Here is a 17,626-nt window from a genome sequence, read left to right as displayed (position 1 = left end):
AGAAAGAAAGAAAGAAAGAAAGAAAGAAAGAAAGAAAGAAAGAAAGAAAGAAAGAAAGAAAGAAAGAAAGAAAGAAAGAAAGAAAGAAAGAAAGAGAAAGAATATATAGCACTAACTGCAGTGAGTTCCTCTGGCATGGATAAACAGTTTTGTTTAACTTCTGGACCTGCTTCTTTGTAGCTAGGCTTTCAGGGTAAGAACTAAGGTCAGGGGACAGGAGTTAAAAATATGAGTGCGTTTTTAGGAGTTTATGCAGAGCAAGAGTGAAATCCGTAGCTCATACTTCCTGGTGCTTTTTTGTTCGCCTTAAGCTTGAACTTTCTCCAGACAGGGACAACTTGACCTATATTACATGCGATATCATTATAGTTTTAGAATTGTTTTATCCAATTGTTTGGGCTGGGTTTTGCTGCTCAGAGCTGCTGAGTCCCTTTTCCGTAGCAATAATAAGTCTGTAGTATCTGTCACTTTAGGCAATTCTGCAGTGCAAGGCAAAGTTGTCAGCACCAGCCCTGGAAGGAAGATTAGTCACCAATTTGTTAAATGTTGTTATTAATCTAGAAATAAGTTTTTAGCTCTGCTCTGTAATTTACAGTGCTGAATTTAATTTTCCATAGTGTCACATACGAGCTTTGAAAGGAGTTGAATTAAAAAGGATAGTTTTTACTTCTAGCTTACATTTCCCCACCTCATCCCCCTACACACAAAAAAAAAAAAAAAAAACAAAAAAAAAAAAAAAAAAAAAAAAAAAAAAAAAGGAAGGGAAAAAAAGGTTAAATGTCTTTTCAAATTAAGGCAGCAGTAATTAACCAGTGGCATTGTTTGTGATTTGCCAACTCTGAGCGTTAATGAGAGAGAAATTAGCACTTAGCAGCAGGAGTTCCTGATAGTCAGTGGCAAATGCTTAATGTGCCAACAAGTTAATTTTGGGCTTAAGTACTCCACTTAAGTCTTTTTAAACAAAAGTATGGCATGATTTTGTGTGATCATACATATGGTCTGTCTGATACAGAGCCAGATCAGAGAGAATGATACAATAGCTATATTGAAAAAAAAATGCAACTTAGGTAGCACAAGGAAAATTTTGCTGTGTGAATACAATCAAAAGTAGATTTGAAGGATTTTTGCATGTTAAATGTGTCCTTGCTTCTGCAATAGTATGTAGATGTTTCTGTATATAGTTTATCATCAGATTTGGCATTTCTGAACATCAATTTAAGTGAATATTGTTTCTGGGGGAAAAAAAAAGTGTCTTTGAGTTCCAGTGATTTGATTGATAGAAATATAAACAGATATAAACAGTCCTTTTGACTGGTCTCAAAATAGGGATTTTATTAAAAATTGGGGTGTCCTTTAGAGATAGGCGCTTCAGCCAAGTGCCTGTGGTGGAGGTGGGGGGTTCAGCCTGCCAGGCAGAGCACAAGGGGCCCCGCAGAACTTGGGCCGAGCAGCTGCTCATTAGCATTGCAGGTTTTACCTGGCACATGTGCTCATAATTAAAGTGCTGCGTGTGCATTTTATAGGTTCTGCCTTGCCTAAAATAGTGCATTATGAATGTAAAATGTGCTCTCTATCTCGGGGCTTTTAAGGTAAGTTCAGTTTAGCACATAAGTACATCTCTGCCTGGGTGCCCCTCGTGCCAGGGCTGGGTGGAGGGGCAAAACAGGGGCAGAGTCCAGTAAAAACTAGAAGTGGGGCCAGGCAGCGACCCGAGTGACGAGTCCCTGCGTGGCCCTGCAGAGGTGGCAGAGGACGGAGGCCGCAGTGAGCACAGGCCCTTGGCTTCAGTCAAGAGGGGGCTGGAGGGCAGGGGCCCTAAAGCGAAATGTTGCAGCACCGAGCGGCGGTTCGGGGCCACAGAGCGCCGTGTCTAATTGAAACTGCGGGAGGAAGCCACGGGGGTTGCTCCTTCCTTTGATGCCTGTTCCATTACATGAGCACATCAAATAGAGTTCTCCTCCATTGCTGGACAGAAACCACCCTAATGAAGCCAGTCTGGCACTGCCCACAGCTCGGCGAGCCTGTGCTGCCTGCTAAGTGGACAGTTAAGTTCCTGTGCATCCCCCCGACGCGCTTTTATTATAATTAAACATTAACAAAAATTGGTTACCATATTGGTAGCGCGCTAAGCACAGCCCTGTGCATAAACCATTACATGACATCCCATTGAACTTTTTCTTGTACATACGGTATCTAACAGCTCATCCTGCACTGTTGTTTTTGGCAAGTTCACTACAGCATATAATAAATCACGGAAAGAAAAAGCTTTTTGGCCTAATGTTGTACAGACTGCTGTAATGTTAGACTACAGAAAGCAGTTCTGTTTTTAGACATCCTTTTACTAACCCAACATTCATAATTTATGATTTCACTGTAAAATTCCTGCAACACTACACCAAAAGTAGTGCTGCCCTTTAATTAAGTGCTCTCAGTAGGAAAAACGTGGAACTGATGTGCAAAACATATCGCAGTACACAGTGATTGATAGTGATTACTTCTTTATGAACCCAGCCTGAAGGTCTGAACTTCCTGATGGGTAAAATAGTCCATGGGGCTACTTCCTGAGATTGCCTGGTGGGGATCAGGCAGTGTTAGCAATATCTGAGGAATTCCTGAGGCACGTTGCAGAGACCTTGCCATAGAAACTTGCTGTTGCTTTATGAGCTAGGGACCGCTACCCTACAAATTACTTGCATAATAATGCATTGTAGACATTATATGTTAAGGATTCACTGTTGATGTGCACAGTACTACAATGCACACAAACTGGGATTGCATAAACCCATGTATTTTTGAAGCGTAAATGTCCAAATTTGAAAAATAAAAAAAAAAAAAGAAAAAGGAGTATTCTCCACTCCTTTTACATACAGACACATACAGAGAAACTTCTGTATGTATCAAAGTTATTGAAAGTTACTTCATATTTGGCTGTTAATCTATAGGTGCACTCAAGGGAAAAAAATAAACTCTTGTAGAGATTGTTTGCATCTTTGTACATTTTTATTCGTGGAATCAGGCATTAATGCAGTGTAACAGTTCACACTGATTTAGGTTTGCAGATCAAGGCAGCTTTCTCCAGGAGCCTTACCTGTGCTTGGTCGACATGGTCACATAAGGTCGTTCTTCTTTTTGCCTGGCAGATTTGGCCCGGGACTAGTCATCTACTGGTACGGGTTTATTGAGGAGCTGGACTGCCACCGGGAGCGCGGCATCCTGCTCAAGGACTGCTTCCCGACGGACATTGTGACTCTGCGACACAGCATGGCTCAGCACTGAGCAGGGAGGAAGAGGTAAATCCGGAAGCAATTTTACTTTCCTGCAGTGTAAACTAATAGCAGCATCTGCCCTGAACTTCAGCTGAACTCCTGCTGCCTGGGCTCGCGCTACTGCCTCCTTAGACAAACATATCAGGAGTTTCTGTTTTGCCTCAGACCTCTGTTGTGATCAGCCAAAAAAAGACAGACACAACCCGCTCATTATCAGCATTTCTCTCTCTGTCAAACAGTTAGTTTATAGATATTCATAATCTTCCTTCCTTCCGGATGGCTTCTGCTTGTGCTCTAAACAAAAGACAAATGCAGAGGCTGGAAGGTGCAACTTGCTGTCCTTCTCCAAAGTTTTTATTTCTTGTGGTTTCGCTCACAAGTGTATTAAATGTTAGTGATGTGGCTGAAACACCTACAGTGATGTGGAAAATTGATTTAGGCTGATATTCTGGGTCTTAAAACAACATAGTGCATAGCTCATAAAGCCCAAGTGGTATGACGGGGTCATATCATTTCTGGCTGTTACAGTAAGCATATGTGTTGCCTCACTTTATCTCATTGCTAAAAAACCAACAGACTCCCAGATTAACAATTAATTCAAGTTACGTGTTGTTTTTCTGGTTTTTTTTTTTTTTTTTTGGCGGGGGGAAGGAAAAAGCAAGGATTTATTCTATGCATTGGATTTTCTGAGCCTTGTAATATGTATTCATTTGCGTATAAAAAAATCTAATGACTCCAAATGATTTGGATTCTTGTCTTTTTATTTATCTGAGGAATCCCTACTTAAGGGTTTTCCTTTTAACTGACTTTGAGCAAACAATCTGTCTTGACCTATATAGGCATTATAACATGCAAATTTCTAGCATGCCAAAGTCCAGAAGAACAACGTGCAGGAGCTTTGTGCCTGACTTCATTCTGAAGAAGATAATCATCTGCGTGTTCAAGAAGGGCAGTAGGAAAGATAAAACAGTGCTTCATGCTGGATTGCTTCTGTGGGATGGATAAAGCCTCCACATAGGCATTAGTCTTCTGAGCACTCATATATTCATATGAGAGTATTTTATTTCCCTTGTTTGGACCACCAAGATTGGAGGTGCACGGAGGGGAGGGTCGGCCGTGCTTGAAATCTGCAGAGGTTCCATCTCAGATTCTCTTTCCGCATTCCTCGCCGCTCCTACGGGAAGGATTTGGCTCCTTCTCAGCCGTTCTGCTCTCTCCGCTAGAAGCGAGTCAGTGAAAACAGCTCATTGGCCCCAAGACTCTTTAAGGTTCTTTTCTTTGCAAATTGTCGTTCGAGGAAGAACAAAATATTCTGGAAAGTCCGCGCGGGTGCTGTGTGTGTGCTCACTGTCTCTAGTTTGTCACAGGAGCTGGACACGGGAGAAACCCTGCCGGGGAATTAAAGGGGCGATACCCGGCTCCTTGCAGCACGAGGGCCTCTCCCATGAGGAAGTGGTCTTTAAAACACGAAGATCTGCATTCATGTGTGTTTTTGTTTGTTTGTTTGCTTTTCAGGAAACTTAGATCAGGCAGTGTGTCTGTATGATTTTAAAATCACTTACAGACTATGCACAGTCCTACCTAAAGTTAAAAGAAAGGATATTAATCCCATTCTGGTTTTTTGTTTGTTTGTTTTTGTGTTCATCTCTAGTTTTCAGATATAGACAGGGGGTTATCATTTTGACTAACCTTTTATTTGTAGAAAAAAATGTCTTTTTTCTTCATAGTGCTCTACCCTTGGCTGCAAAGATAAGCCAGTGTAGCTCTGCTATGGCAAGGTACTGGTGTGTAGAGATTATTTTCCTAGTTGTGAATATGTTATAGTGGAAATATTTTTTTTTCTTAATTCAGATACCTGTAATTCATTTATGTTCAGCTCTTTAAGCTATTGTGCTTAGCTTATTTTACCTTTATGGATGTGCATGTAACGATATGCAGAAGCAATCTGCAGTGTACCTGCCTGGTGCTACACAGAAGCTGYGTTTAGGGTGTTGCTGCCCCTGGGACATATTACTCTGATTTAGGCTAGTGGCATGTGTAAAACCAAAAAGAGAATAAAAAAGGCATAATAACTGAACATTATTACGGTAGAAAACTCAGAAGTAATGGTTGTCTAAGGGAAATAGGTTTTAAGAGCAAAACTGAATTTGTTTTAGCTAGTGCATATGCTTTCTCTTGTATGAAAACATTTAAATCAGCTTTTACATGATGCACTAATGCTGCTTTTTCTTTTGGAATAAATTAAATTTATCTGCACAGATGTTGAAAATTCTGCTCAACCTCCATCAAAGCTTTGCTTTATTTGTTTTTACATTAAACAAATTTATGTTGGGGACACATCAGATAAATCAGGTTATACTTGTGTTTGCTTATGCCTCTACCTGATGCTGTGACCTAACAGGTTGGAAAGCAATACTGGGATCTTTAATCAAAGCTTTGACCTCACCTTTACATATGGCACCTTTTAAGAATCTTTATCTTAGAATGAGGATAAAATAAGCCATAAGGATGTACATATTGTACTAATTATAGTTATGTGAGATCTGCTAGCCATCACAAGAATTGCTATACTATGTCACTACTTTAGATGCTGAAAAGATAACATTAAAAAAATAAAGATACATTGTTATTCCTGCCTGTATCTCGCAAAAGCTCATTTGTGTATTTTTTATGTTTATCAAATGTAAATATCAACTTGAAAATATAAAAAGTATTCCTTTTTTTTTTTTTCTTTGCAACAATGCTGCAGTCATTAGAACCTTAACATTACAGCCAAATCCAGTTTTATGGAGTATTCTGTAGAGTGTGCTAATGAATTATGCCAAGCCAGAAAACAGAAGTGTGCATAAAACTGAATGATGTTCTCGCTGGCATATATAGACTTGCCAAGCATCTGCTCTTGCAAGCACTGTAATAAGGCCTGTTCTGAGCTTTAGGAATTGATGTAATTGTGCTGAATGTGGAAGTAAAACTTCCTCGTATGGGAGGAATAGCCCAGTCGTTACGGGTTGCACTCCAGGACACGGCAGTCCAAGTTACAGAGAACACATTTTTAACCTTTTCTGTGTTCTGAACATCAGCAAGAGTTTAATAATATTCTTCCAAAGCCAAGTGAGAGCTAAATAAAACTTGTTATATAAAAATGGAGAGTAAGAACTAAAGGTTTTACTGTGCTTATTGATACCTCATTATTATTTTAGCATGGTAGTAGTATTGATAATTCATGAATAGCTTTTATCCTACTTTGTTGCTTGCATTCACTCGTTCAAAAAAGGGACTTCTTTTTCCTGGTGTTTGCTCTGTGATTTCTCCATCTCACTATGATTATAAAATAAATATACCATCTAGTTAACTCCAGAAGATTGTTCATGGCTCTTTCCACATGCCTTTATATTCTCCCCTTTTAATTGTCCGATTTAGCCAGCCAGTTCTCACTTACTGATCCACTATCCTCCCCTCTGCCCTTGATTCCCCTTTGAGAAACTGCCCTTCACTTTCTACTTGCCTTTGCTTCTACAGCGTCTCCAGTTCTGCACCCGAGAAATGCTGTTTGAGTTTTAAATGCATTCAAACCCACCCACCAGATTGAACAGTCTTGTTCTTACTGTAATTTAAATAGCACCTTTGGGTGCCAGGCAGGCTGCCCTCCCATTTCCATACATAGCACTTTGCTGTAAGGCGGGAGCGCCGCAGTGCTGCTCCCCGTTCTGTTGGCTTGAAATTTAGGTCATTTCCTCAGCCTGGGAATGTTGATGGAGCAGAGACCTAACATGGCACCGTCATTCCCATGAATCGGGCGGCTCTCCAGCGGTGCCTATGGAGRCACAGAGGGATATACTGGCAGTGCAACTGGGCTACTGGCAAACAGGCATGGCCAGCGTTGGGAATCCTCCTGTTGCAGTAGTCTTTCCCCTTACAAATCCTGCAAGTTCTCCCCTAGCCCAAASAGTGACCACAGTCGCTCTGGCCAAAGCCCCAGCACCCTATGAGTTGCTCTTATTTACCAGACTTGACTATGGCCCCTCAAGCACCAGCAGAATACGCACACAATTGAACTTGGCTCTGCCTTTTATTTCTGATGAAATATTCAGACTATTTTACAGCCTTCTAAAGAGATCTTCTGCAGTTAGGTAGTAAATGTTGYGGGGGGGAATGATAGTTGTTAGCACCGTCCTCTTGTTATTTTGAGGAAGAGATTATAAATATGATATGATATGATTATAAATGGATGCTGATCAAGTAATAATATTGTGAAGTAAAATAGCAGGCTGCCTAGATGAATTAAAAAATTACTCCAGTCATATTATTCCAAATCATGGAGGGCCATTTATGGGTTGTTCAGAAATCTCCAATTTACGGAGCTGACAAAAGAAGAAGCCTCAAGGGCTTCTTGCTCTTTGCCGTTGGGTGATAGGAGCCTAACGTGCGCCCGCTGACAAATGAAGCAGCTAACAATGGAGCTGGGCAGCAGCCTCACCATGTATAGAGAAACTGTCTATCTGGTACGATCTGTATAAAATAGACCTCGCTTGGGTTAGGGAAAGGTCACAAGTTACACAAAGTTTGGATAGTCTAAATGCGTTACTCAAAACTAACTCTCCTGTGTATAGTAAATATTATTTGAACCTGTATTATTAAGAACATGCCAGGATTCAAAAGATTAAATAAGGAAGATGTAATTATGAGCTAAATAATAAACAGAGCARCTTTAGTTCCCCTTGTGTTTTTTACTTTCCTGCTATTGTTTCATATATGACTGTTACACAAAGAGCAGCTTAGGTCAGCTACTATAAATTATGGTTTTAGTACAATAGTAATCTACTAAAATTATTTCAAAGCTGGATCAAAGAGCTTCAAAAGACTTTTTGAAAACTTTTCCATATAATAAAAAGGCTTCATTCCGATGCCCTATTTCAGTTTTTATAGGCATTTCTTTCTTGATTTAGAACTGCATCTTGCAGCTAGCTGTGTTGACACTGTATTAGTGGAATGCACAAGATTTGCATAACTTATTTGCAGCCTAAAATAAATGTGAAATGGTAATATCAAATAACTTTCTAAAATATAAATTAGCTAGTGTGCTTTGCAGGCTATATTTTTTAGCTGATTTGTGTGAAAAGACATTTTTAGAAAACCAGAAAGATGTAGAGTGAAATAATTTATCTGATTTTCTGCCCTTTGCAAACATACAAATCACATTTACAATGATAATAATTCTGCTTAGTAGCTTTTAACTGAGCTCATGGCCATCTATAAAATTTTAGTTTCTCCTCCCTCTTGGAGAGGATTTCTCCTCATCTGAGCAACCTGCTGTCGTCGGCACAGGTCCATAGATGTGGCATGGCGATGTCAAAACAAAATGAAATGTCGATGCAAGTGTATGGAGGCAAAGTAACAATATTGAAGCCATGTCAGTGCACATCTACAGAGACCGTGTTACTCTGTCAGTGTGATTCTAGGGAGATCACTTTGAAATGTTAAAGTGAAATGAAACTAAGTCAATTAGGTAATAACAATTGAGGTTCAGGGATTAATTGAGGGCCTAAGGTGAAGCCAATGGCCATTAACCCCAGCAAGTTATTAATTCTGAGAGAAATATCCTTGGCTAAGGTTATTCTCATTATAAGGAAGTTTGGGGGCTTTTTTCTCCATGTTGTATAAATACTTTTTGCTGTAAATTYGTTTTGCCTATTATCATAATACCATAAAATGTTATGGTAAAAGTCATTACGAGATATTAGTGTTAAATTTTTATAGAAAGTGAATCCACCTAATACCAGACAAATATTTCATTTTCCATTTATAACTTTAATTAGATTTATTTAAGGGAATTTATAYCTATGCCTAGTCAAGTGTCTATAAACCAGTAGATTTACTGAAACATTTAATTCTGAGAATTTTCCTAATGAAAATTGTAGGAACCAGTAGAAGTATCCAACAGAGAATGGTCCATCTGAATGACACCAGTATTCATCATTAACATAAAGCAGACATGCCAAACAGTCAAACAAAAACTACAGAAGTATTTCTAACAACAACAGAATATGGAGTAATCAATCATTTTTGAAAATACCTAAATGCAAGGCCTAGCAATCACCAAGTAAAGGTTGCAAACCTTATGCAAACCCAGGCTTTCAGAGTGTATGACTGTAGCATGCAGACATATRTGTGTGATTTATTATGATAGTGAGTTCTCAATTTATACTATTGATGAGGCAGCCTTACCAGGATCAATGCCTCCTTGACCCAGCGTGCTGCACAAACACACACAAAGTCTTCTTCTATCCCAAGAAGAGCTCTCATAGGAAGTCAGGCCAAAGGAATATACTTGTGTATGTAGTATATAAGTACCAGCTATCCTTTATCTGCTATATATCAACTCTTGTTGGCTTTTACAGATTTTTTGGTAGCGATCTTCAGCAAGGGGCAGTAGACACTTATTTCTACCTTAGCGAATGGGTTTCCTTGTTCAAGAAGTGTTGAGTAGAATATGGAGGCATTTCAGCGAGTTGGCAAGTAACACTGATTTTGACAGAGAATGGCAGAAAACTGGACCTTGAAAGGATTGGAGTAAGCCCTCCTTAAAGCCAACAAGTTTTAAACTGCCCAAACTACACCTTTCTGGGCTTCTGTCTCTCCAGTGCTGTATATAAGTGTTCTCAAATCACAAAAAAGTRCTTCAGAGGGTTAAGAGCATTTGTAAAAGCAATTTGAAATTTCCAGAAGAGTAGTGTTTATTACCAGAAAGCAAAAAGGATGTAGAAATACATTTCCATTACAGGTGGAAAAATTGGATTAAATCATTTCTCGCTTTCCCACAATGAGCATTCATGTCTCACACTCCATTTCAGCATGATAACTCCATAGTGAGCRGAACAAATAAAAATGGGTATAATCAGTTTGTTTCCATATGCACTTTGTCCAGCTGCAGTTGATGTATGTATGGCTTTGTATGACATAAAACTATTAAATACATTTAGAAGACTTAACTCTTTATCATAAGAAAGCTTAGGTCAAGTTGAGTTTCAAGTCTTCTGCTCCCATCCCTCCTCTGGAGCAAGACTGATGAACATAAATATCTTTCTAACCTATTTTTGAAAAACTTTAGTGATGGAGATGCTTAGAAAAGGTTATGGGAATACATTCTGCTGTCTACCTCTTTTAATTGTGAAGACTTTCCAATACCTAATCTAGATTTTTCTTTTCTTTCTTCTGTTCTTTTTTTTTTACTATAGGATAAGCCTGTTACAGCTCATCCAATTCTAAATGAATATGGAAAATAAAACTTATAGACACCTTCTATTTCCAGCCTTTTCCATATTTGTATGCTATTTTCTCAATTAAGCAACATGAATTCTTTCAACATTTTTTGTAGAATGTTTAGAAATTTATGATCATTTTTGATGCTCTGCACTAGTCTTTCCCAATTTGTCTACATCATTTGGTTTTATTTTTGGAAATATGTATCCTAAATATAGCCCTTCAGATAAGGCTTTATCAGATCTGGATAGTGGGAAAGTTGCTTTATGTATCTTATGTACAAAATGCTTGCAAATACATTCCCCCTAGGACAAGCTGGTGACTTTTATTTAGTGTGGGGCTCTCTAATGCCCACAACTCGTAATCTTTTTATCTGAATCTTTTTTTTTCCCATTTTCTCTTGAACATGCTTCTTGGCAGTCCATTTTTAGAGTTTTACCTTGCTAAGTTCAAGMTACTTCTGTGATCTATCAAGTTTAGGTTGAATTCTAATCCTGTCCTTTGAAATGCTTGAAAGATTTGGTGTGATTTACAAAAAGTTTTTTTAAGTACACAGTCTACCTGAAGTTGATAAATTAAAGTATTCATTGCTACAAGTCTATTATGTAAGTGAGTTTGACGGCTAGCTGTCAGCAATTACGTATAATAGTAATGTAATATATTTCACGTAGGATACACAAAAACCCTTAATGCCAGTCTTCATAGTCGGTGACATGCGGCTTACAGCTCAGCTTGTGAAATAAACATTTGCTTAAAATACACAGCAGGAAATTAAAAAGCTAAATGCAGCAAAGAGAAGCAAGTTCTTTGGCTTAGGGGGCACTTGCCGTGAAGCTGCAGACCCTCAACGCTCGCCCTTGGGTTTGATATCTTCATCCTTCTGCCATTGCTGGCCCGGTTACTCAGCCGTACAGAGGAGCTGATGCCGACTTGCTATAAAGTGGGAGGCTCCCATTCCTGTCAGTAAAAGATGTCACCTCTTAAATTGCAAGTAACTTCTGTCCCCTGGACAGCATGCTCTGCTAGTTGTCTAGTTGTCCCTAGGATGCTTCAGTGCCTTGTTTTTTGATTTTCGCTGCCTGTTTCGATAATGAAAATTTCTGTTATTTTTTCCCTTGCATAGTTTTCACTGTTTTCTCTCATTTGATTTCTTACAGATATATTTRTATTTAAAAAAAAATAAAAGTGTTCTTAAAGACATAGTAGCCAGCATGTTTATGACAGTGACACCTTAAAACTAAAACTCTAATGTAGACAAGTTATTCTTTTCAAAGTGTTAGCCAGCCAGATGCATCACTGTGCTTCCCACTGATCTGCTAACATTAAAACACAACTTCCTCTGTCTATTTAGCCCCATTTAGCCTGTAAGTGACAGCTTCCTGTTTTTATAAGTACCAACAGATAAACAGCAAAGCATTTTCCAATTTCTTGGCCTCGTATTTCCTTCAGAGATATCAGAAAGTGTTTCCCTGCATTCTTTGGCAAGGTGCGCTTCATGTGAAGCAAGCACAGGGGGAACCAAAGCAAGGGACCCCTCGTAAGGAGAAAGCCGCTGGTTTCCATCCAAACCGTGACAGCCAARCGAGGGAAAAACCAACTATAATTCTGTGTTGATAGATTTAGTTGCTCTTAGCACCCAGTTCTGGATCAGCACTGACCTTGGCAGAAAAGGGAGTCAGCCACAGTGGCCTCAGTTCCCATCGCAGTTTTACCCCGCATTCCCATCGTCTCCCATCTCGCTCTGGTTTCTCACAGTCTCTCATCTCACTGTGGTGCTTTCTGTCAGCTCCACAGGCCCAGATTGAGAGGCAGCTTGTGACACTCAGTGTATGAGCTGAATGCTTTCCATTTGCCAAGGTACTAAAAAGGAAGAGATTTTTAAATAACTGTTCCTGTGTCTAGTCTGTTTAATCTTTTCCCATTGTTCTCACTTTAGAAAGTTCCACTCAGCCCCACAGCGGGAATAACGTCATCTTCAGAACTGCCTTGATTCAGCTTGTCTCCTGACGTTGTGGAGCCAGGTCTTCTCCTGCACTGTGAAAGCCCTCCAGTGCTTAAAAACATATAGAGAGAGGTGTGTGTGTGCACATAAAAAACAAACACACATATATATATTCACACATACACACACACATTTTTTCTTGTTTCCATATAGCTTCTGCCAAAAATACCGTGATATAGAGACTGCAAGAATACTGCCAAGTTTTACACATCTGAGTGACATATAAACTAAGCTCTGTGGCAGGCGATCACCCTGGAGGTGCACAGGTTTGTCATAACATAACAGGTATCTTCAGGCTGATAAAAGTATCTCATGTGCCATTGTTAATTTAGTAAAAAGGAAGCACAAAATACTATTTGAATTAAATCCAACAAAAAAAAAAAAAAAGAGCAACAAACGGCCCCCGCCCCCCTCATTCAGAGATGCAACTGATTTGTTCCAGAATTGTTCACTGGCTGATCTACAGCATATTGTGACATTATTTTGTTCATGTTTTAAAAGATACGTCTTGAATCRCTGAACCAACCCAAAACATAAATCTCATCAGATCACAGAAGTGCTGAACAATTTTCAAATAATTGAATGAGTGCTGATGTTGGGCTACTTGCAAGACACAAACCTGCCCTTTCCCCAGGTTTCTAAATATTTGAAAGCTTGACAAGATACTTCTCCATAGGAGATAAAGCACCTAGGGTTGACCTGAGCTAAGAATTAGATGGGGAGAAATGTCTTATAATGCACTTTTCCACCTCTTCATGTATTTCACTGTTCTTCGTGCTAGGTAATGAACTAACCACTTATTTGGGTTAATAAGAGGGAGGTTAAGACCAGCGTTTCAACCCACAGATAAAAACAACTATAATGAAATAGCAACGCAAGGGATGCTCTGCTGTCAGCTGGGTTAAGGAGAGATTCAATATATGCATGGTTTGGACTTTGGGGTTTTTTTTTGTGTCTGTTTAGCTGTTGCTTTTGGGTTGAAGGGGAGGTTGTTTTTGCTTTTGTTTGATATTCCTAATTTCCTGGTTTCAACGAGGACAAGAAAGAAAAAAAAAAGTATAGTACTTAAAGGAAAAAAATGCATTTCCAGGAACATTAGGACAATTTCACTAGGAAGTCGGTTCATATGGCATCTCCACGTTGAGAAGACTGTCATGATGACATAGTCTCAATATAAGAGTGTTGTAAGGATGCAGCTGATACCAAAGGTAGCTGTCAGGACTCTTCTTTTCAGTATAACGTGTAAAATGGAAACACAARAAGTGGACTGTCAGAGACTGAAGTGAACTGCCTATTAGAAAAGACTTTTTACTTGTAAAATTAGCAAACTTGTCATGGAAATAGCTCAGGCAGCATGAATTCAGAAATCCCTGAGCTACAGGACAAGATTCCTCYCTAGGGGCCAGGCGTCTCTCTCCCTGCGAGCAATCAGGTGGAAGACAAGAGGCCCAACAAGATCTCTAGCGAGGAGAGGAGTCCATGCACGTGTCCATCAGGCTCTTGAGTGAGATGATCTGGGCCTCGGGTTTATATGGCCAGTTCATCCTATACTGCTTTTCTCGGGGAAGCAGAGCTTAGTCTCAGGGCTGTGCGGATGCAGAGTGGTCCCTGCATTCCCATCTGGAACGCATCATGGGCACATTGCGCGACTACTGTACGATGCCATAGCTCAACTGCTTCTGCTGCCGATGCAGGGAGACAGGCTTTGGCCCTCGTAGTGATTCCATCTGCTAGACTCTTCTGAAAGATTTCCTCAAAAGTTTATAGTTTGAAGTACAAAACCATTCTGTGTGCAACATAAGAATCTAATTACCTCATCTGAGACCATGAAGCAGCTTAATCGTGCAGAGCCATCTTTTGTATAAAGGCAGCAAGCTTCCACCAATAAAAATATGTACAAAGCTATAAACTTTGTGAAGGTTGTTGCCTTGGACAGCTCATGTGTGAGGATTATGTAACTGGAATTAATAGGAGCTGGATGATCTAAGTTTGCATCTATGTTATGCACTTTGGAAGGTATTTAAATTTGGGGTTTCCTGGAGCAGACAAGCTATGGTAACCAGCCAGAAAGGGATCACAGCAAACAAAAGCAGCAGAGTATGATTAATATTCAAGTTATGAATAGTATGCCCTGAAGACACCATTGGGACTTTCTCTCTATTTTCTACCCCACTTATACTGTAAGGTTACGAAGTGGCTCATTACTTTTATAAACTAGAGAAGTTAATCTATATTCCAAAAATAGATCAGTTGCAGCAGTAGCAAAAAAAAAAAAAAAAAAAAAAAAGCTGATTAAGCCTTCCTCTGGCTTCAGAACAGACCTAGATTCTTTGAGCTACATAGAGCTCATGCTGAGAAACGCAGTGAACTTCAACTTTTGTTCTGTGCTTTAGGGTGGTGAATTATTTTTCTGACATAATTGTTGTTACACCACTTTTAAGACATTAGTTTTCTCACTCCTCCTCTGACACAGGTAAATTAAGGAACTAAAGTTTACTGTCAAAGACTATACTGTGGTATTACACAGTGGAGGGTACCATGGCTCTTTAGTTTACATTTTTTTTGTTGCTGTTTTTTGTTGCTGTTTCCCATAAAGCTTTCAGAGGTGCTCTCAATACTGCAAGAACCAAAGTGGTGGCAACATACTTTTCTTCTTGTGTACAGAAACGGAAAATTCTCCAAGGTGAAGCAAAATGAAGGTTGGCATATGTTGGATTTGAAAAGGACTCTGCAAATACAGCAGCACACTGTTATATTTGTTTCTTAGATTGCTCACCAAAATGCCRTACTATTAACAATGGAAATTAGCTACATAAATGTTCTGGCTTAGCACAAAAAAAAGCTTCTTTCTCTTTGAAATAATTCAGTCATGCCATTGACATTTGATGGAAGATATTCACCAGTTAATTTAGAAAGACAAGGGCTACAATTTCAAAACACATATGCATATACTGCAGTCTACAATAGAGATCTTGCTAGCTCATCTTCCAAGAAAGGAAATGAAAAAAAAAAAAAAAAAAGAGAGGGATTTCCTAGTGCAATCATTAATACCTTAACGTCTTCTCTGAACATCACTTTCTGGTTATTTCACAGTGATCTAAGCTAAGCCAATTGCCAAATGCTTTTGAAAATTTCTATCCAACTTTCTAAAACTCTTGAGTGTGAAATAAATGCACCYGGTCTTGGGGAAGACAGGAAGAGGTTGTATTAACCCTACAACATAGTCATAAGCAGTTACATGGATGCTGTCAATCAAAGAGAAGTTGCTGCATGTGTAGCTGGACACCTGACTTGTTTAGAATTGACCTGTTTTACAGACTCATTTTGCTGGACATGAAGTAAATGGCACAGTACATCCCAATGGATGTTGTGGGTTGGCCTAGCATTCACAGTGCTTCTCAAAAGCAAAAGCTTTGGCTGGTGGCACATACTGGAACATAAAGCTGGTTTCCTCAGCTCATAGATTCACAGATTCACAGAATATTTAAGGTTGGAAGGGACCTCTACAGATCATCTAGTCCAACCTTCCTGCTCAAGCAGGCACACCTACAGCATGTGGCACAGGGTGGCATCCAGGCGGGTTTTGAAGACCTCCAGAGTAGGAGACTCCACAACCCCCCTGGGCWGCCTGTTCCACTGCTCTGTCACCCTAACAGTAAAGAAGTTSCTCCTCACCTGGAGACGGAACTTCTTGTGCTYCAGCTTGTGGCCATTACCCCTCGTCCTCATCAAAGCCCACGGCTTATCTTTCCCAAGTCTATCACATCCAACGCCACTGAGCTCACACAAGCACCAAGCAGGTGCTGCAACCATGTGCTACACAGCTCTGAGGAGATAAATCCTGGTTCCAAGGCCTTGGTGCCCCAGTGTTTCCCTGAAGGAGCCCRCCACCTCAGCCGGTGATCTGAGGTAACCTGAAACAACCTCGCCACTGAGCAGCCACCCGAGGGGCAGTGTCCCTACCGAAACAGGAGCGAACGGAGCAGCAGCCCGCAGGAAGACTTCTGCCCTGCCCTGAGGAAAGATTCTTCCTTGAGGATATAGCCGTGTCTCCATCCACTTAAATAAATGTACGTATAAGTGCGTACAGCTTCTTTCCTAGCAAACTAACACAGAGATAGTTCCTCTAAGCAAAGAAGATACTGACAGAGCCRTCTCTCACCACATTTGTTTCCTAAGGCAAGTGGATAACTTCTATCTCTCAAGACCTCCATTTACTGTAGGCCCTTTGAAAACCATAGCCTAACTACACTGGTTTGTAAACCTCACCCTGAAGATGTATTCCCCAGAAATATTATCACATAAAGAATAGTGAAGGATAGGTAGGAAGATCCTAGACATCAGTAGCAACTTTTCATCACCTAGGGACAGACGCTTTTGTTCATGTTTCTATCAGTCTCCCAGCCATGCATTTTTACTAAGTGCATAATATATCCTTCCAACTTTTTGCTTCTGCTGTTTGGATGTTAGTTTTTAAATCCAAGCATTTCCTAACTTTCCTTGGCAGATATTTTTGTGTAATGTTCAAATTGTTAGGCAAGTGATGTTCCAGAAGACTTTAGGTCTAGCTAGTTATTTGGAGTTTATGAAAACTGTTCAGTCAAAATATGCTAAATATTCTGAAAATTAAGATACTCAAGACATGTAGGCACTCAGAAATGGGAGATTCCAAGCAAAAGATGTTTGGGCCAGAGGTACCTTCCTATAAAGCACCCCTTTTCCTTCACTATTAGAAGATTCTGGGGTCCCAACTGCTACAGTTTTGTACACTTGTTTGCAATATTTCTACCATTCTAGTCTGTTTACACTGTAATACAGTTGATTTCAAAATCTATATGGTGCTGAACATCACTGGTTCCTTGATGGACTGCAGTAGCTCAGGTACTGTATGCGCACACGTATGGCTTGGTCTAACAGGAAGATGTCAGAATTGCAATGGATCTTACATGGCATTTCCTGAGGACAGTGTCTATCCAACCTGGTGAACACCCCAGCCATGGATAGTGGTGGGTGAACACAACAGCACTAGCAGTCATGAGAACAAGACACTCACTACATAGACAATAAGCTTGAATCGCTATATAAATCTGTCTCACTT

At 39.8% G+C, this 17,626-nt stretch overlaps 1 protein-coding gene across 3 annotated transcripts in view; it reads left to right on the top strand.

The window, feature by feature from the left end:
* CUNH15orf41 (chromosome unknown C15orf41 homolog) overlaps positions 1-5,899 on the top strand; it is a 120,622-nt gene extending 114,723 nt beyond the window's left edge. Inside the window, exons 11-12 of one of the 3 annotated variants that reach the window (XM_026051798.1) lie at positions 3,141-3,290; positions 4,130-5,899. In XM_026051798.1, the coding sequence (XP_025907583.1) occupies positions 3,141-3,276 (136 nt within the window). In that variant the 3' untranslated portion in view covers positions 3,277-3,290; positions 4,130-5,899. Of the gene's footprint in view, positions 1-3,140; positions 3,779-4,105 lie in introns of those variants that run through there. The other 2 variants (XM_026051797.1, XM_026051796.1) reach the window with 2 other exon arrangements.
* The last annotated feature ends 11,727 nt before the right edge of the window (positions 5,900-17,626 follow it).

The sequence above is a fragment of the Nothoprocta perdicaria genome, unplaced genomic scaffold, assembly GCF_003342845.1.
Source record: "Nothoprocta perdicaria isolate Ctin4 unplaced genomic scaffold, notPer1 scaffold_8, whole genome shotgun sequence".
NCBI lineage: Eukaryota > Metazoa > Chordata > Aves > Tinamiformes > Tinamidae > Nothoprocta > Nothoprocta perdicaria.
Note: the sequence above shows the minus strand (reverse complement) of the source record. Positions and strands in the feature narration are given on the sequence as shown.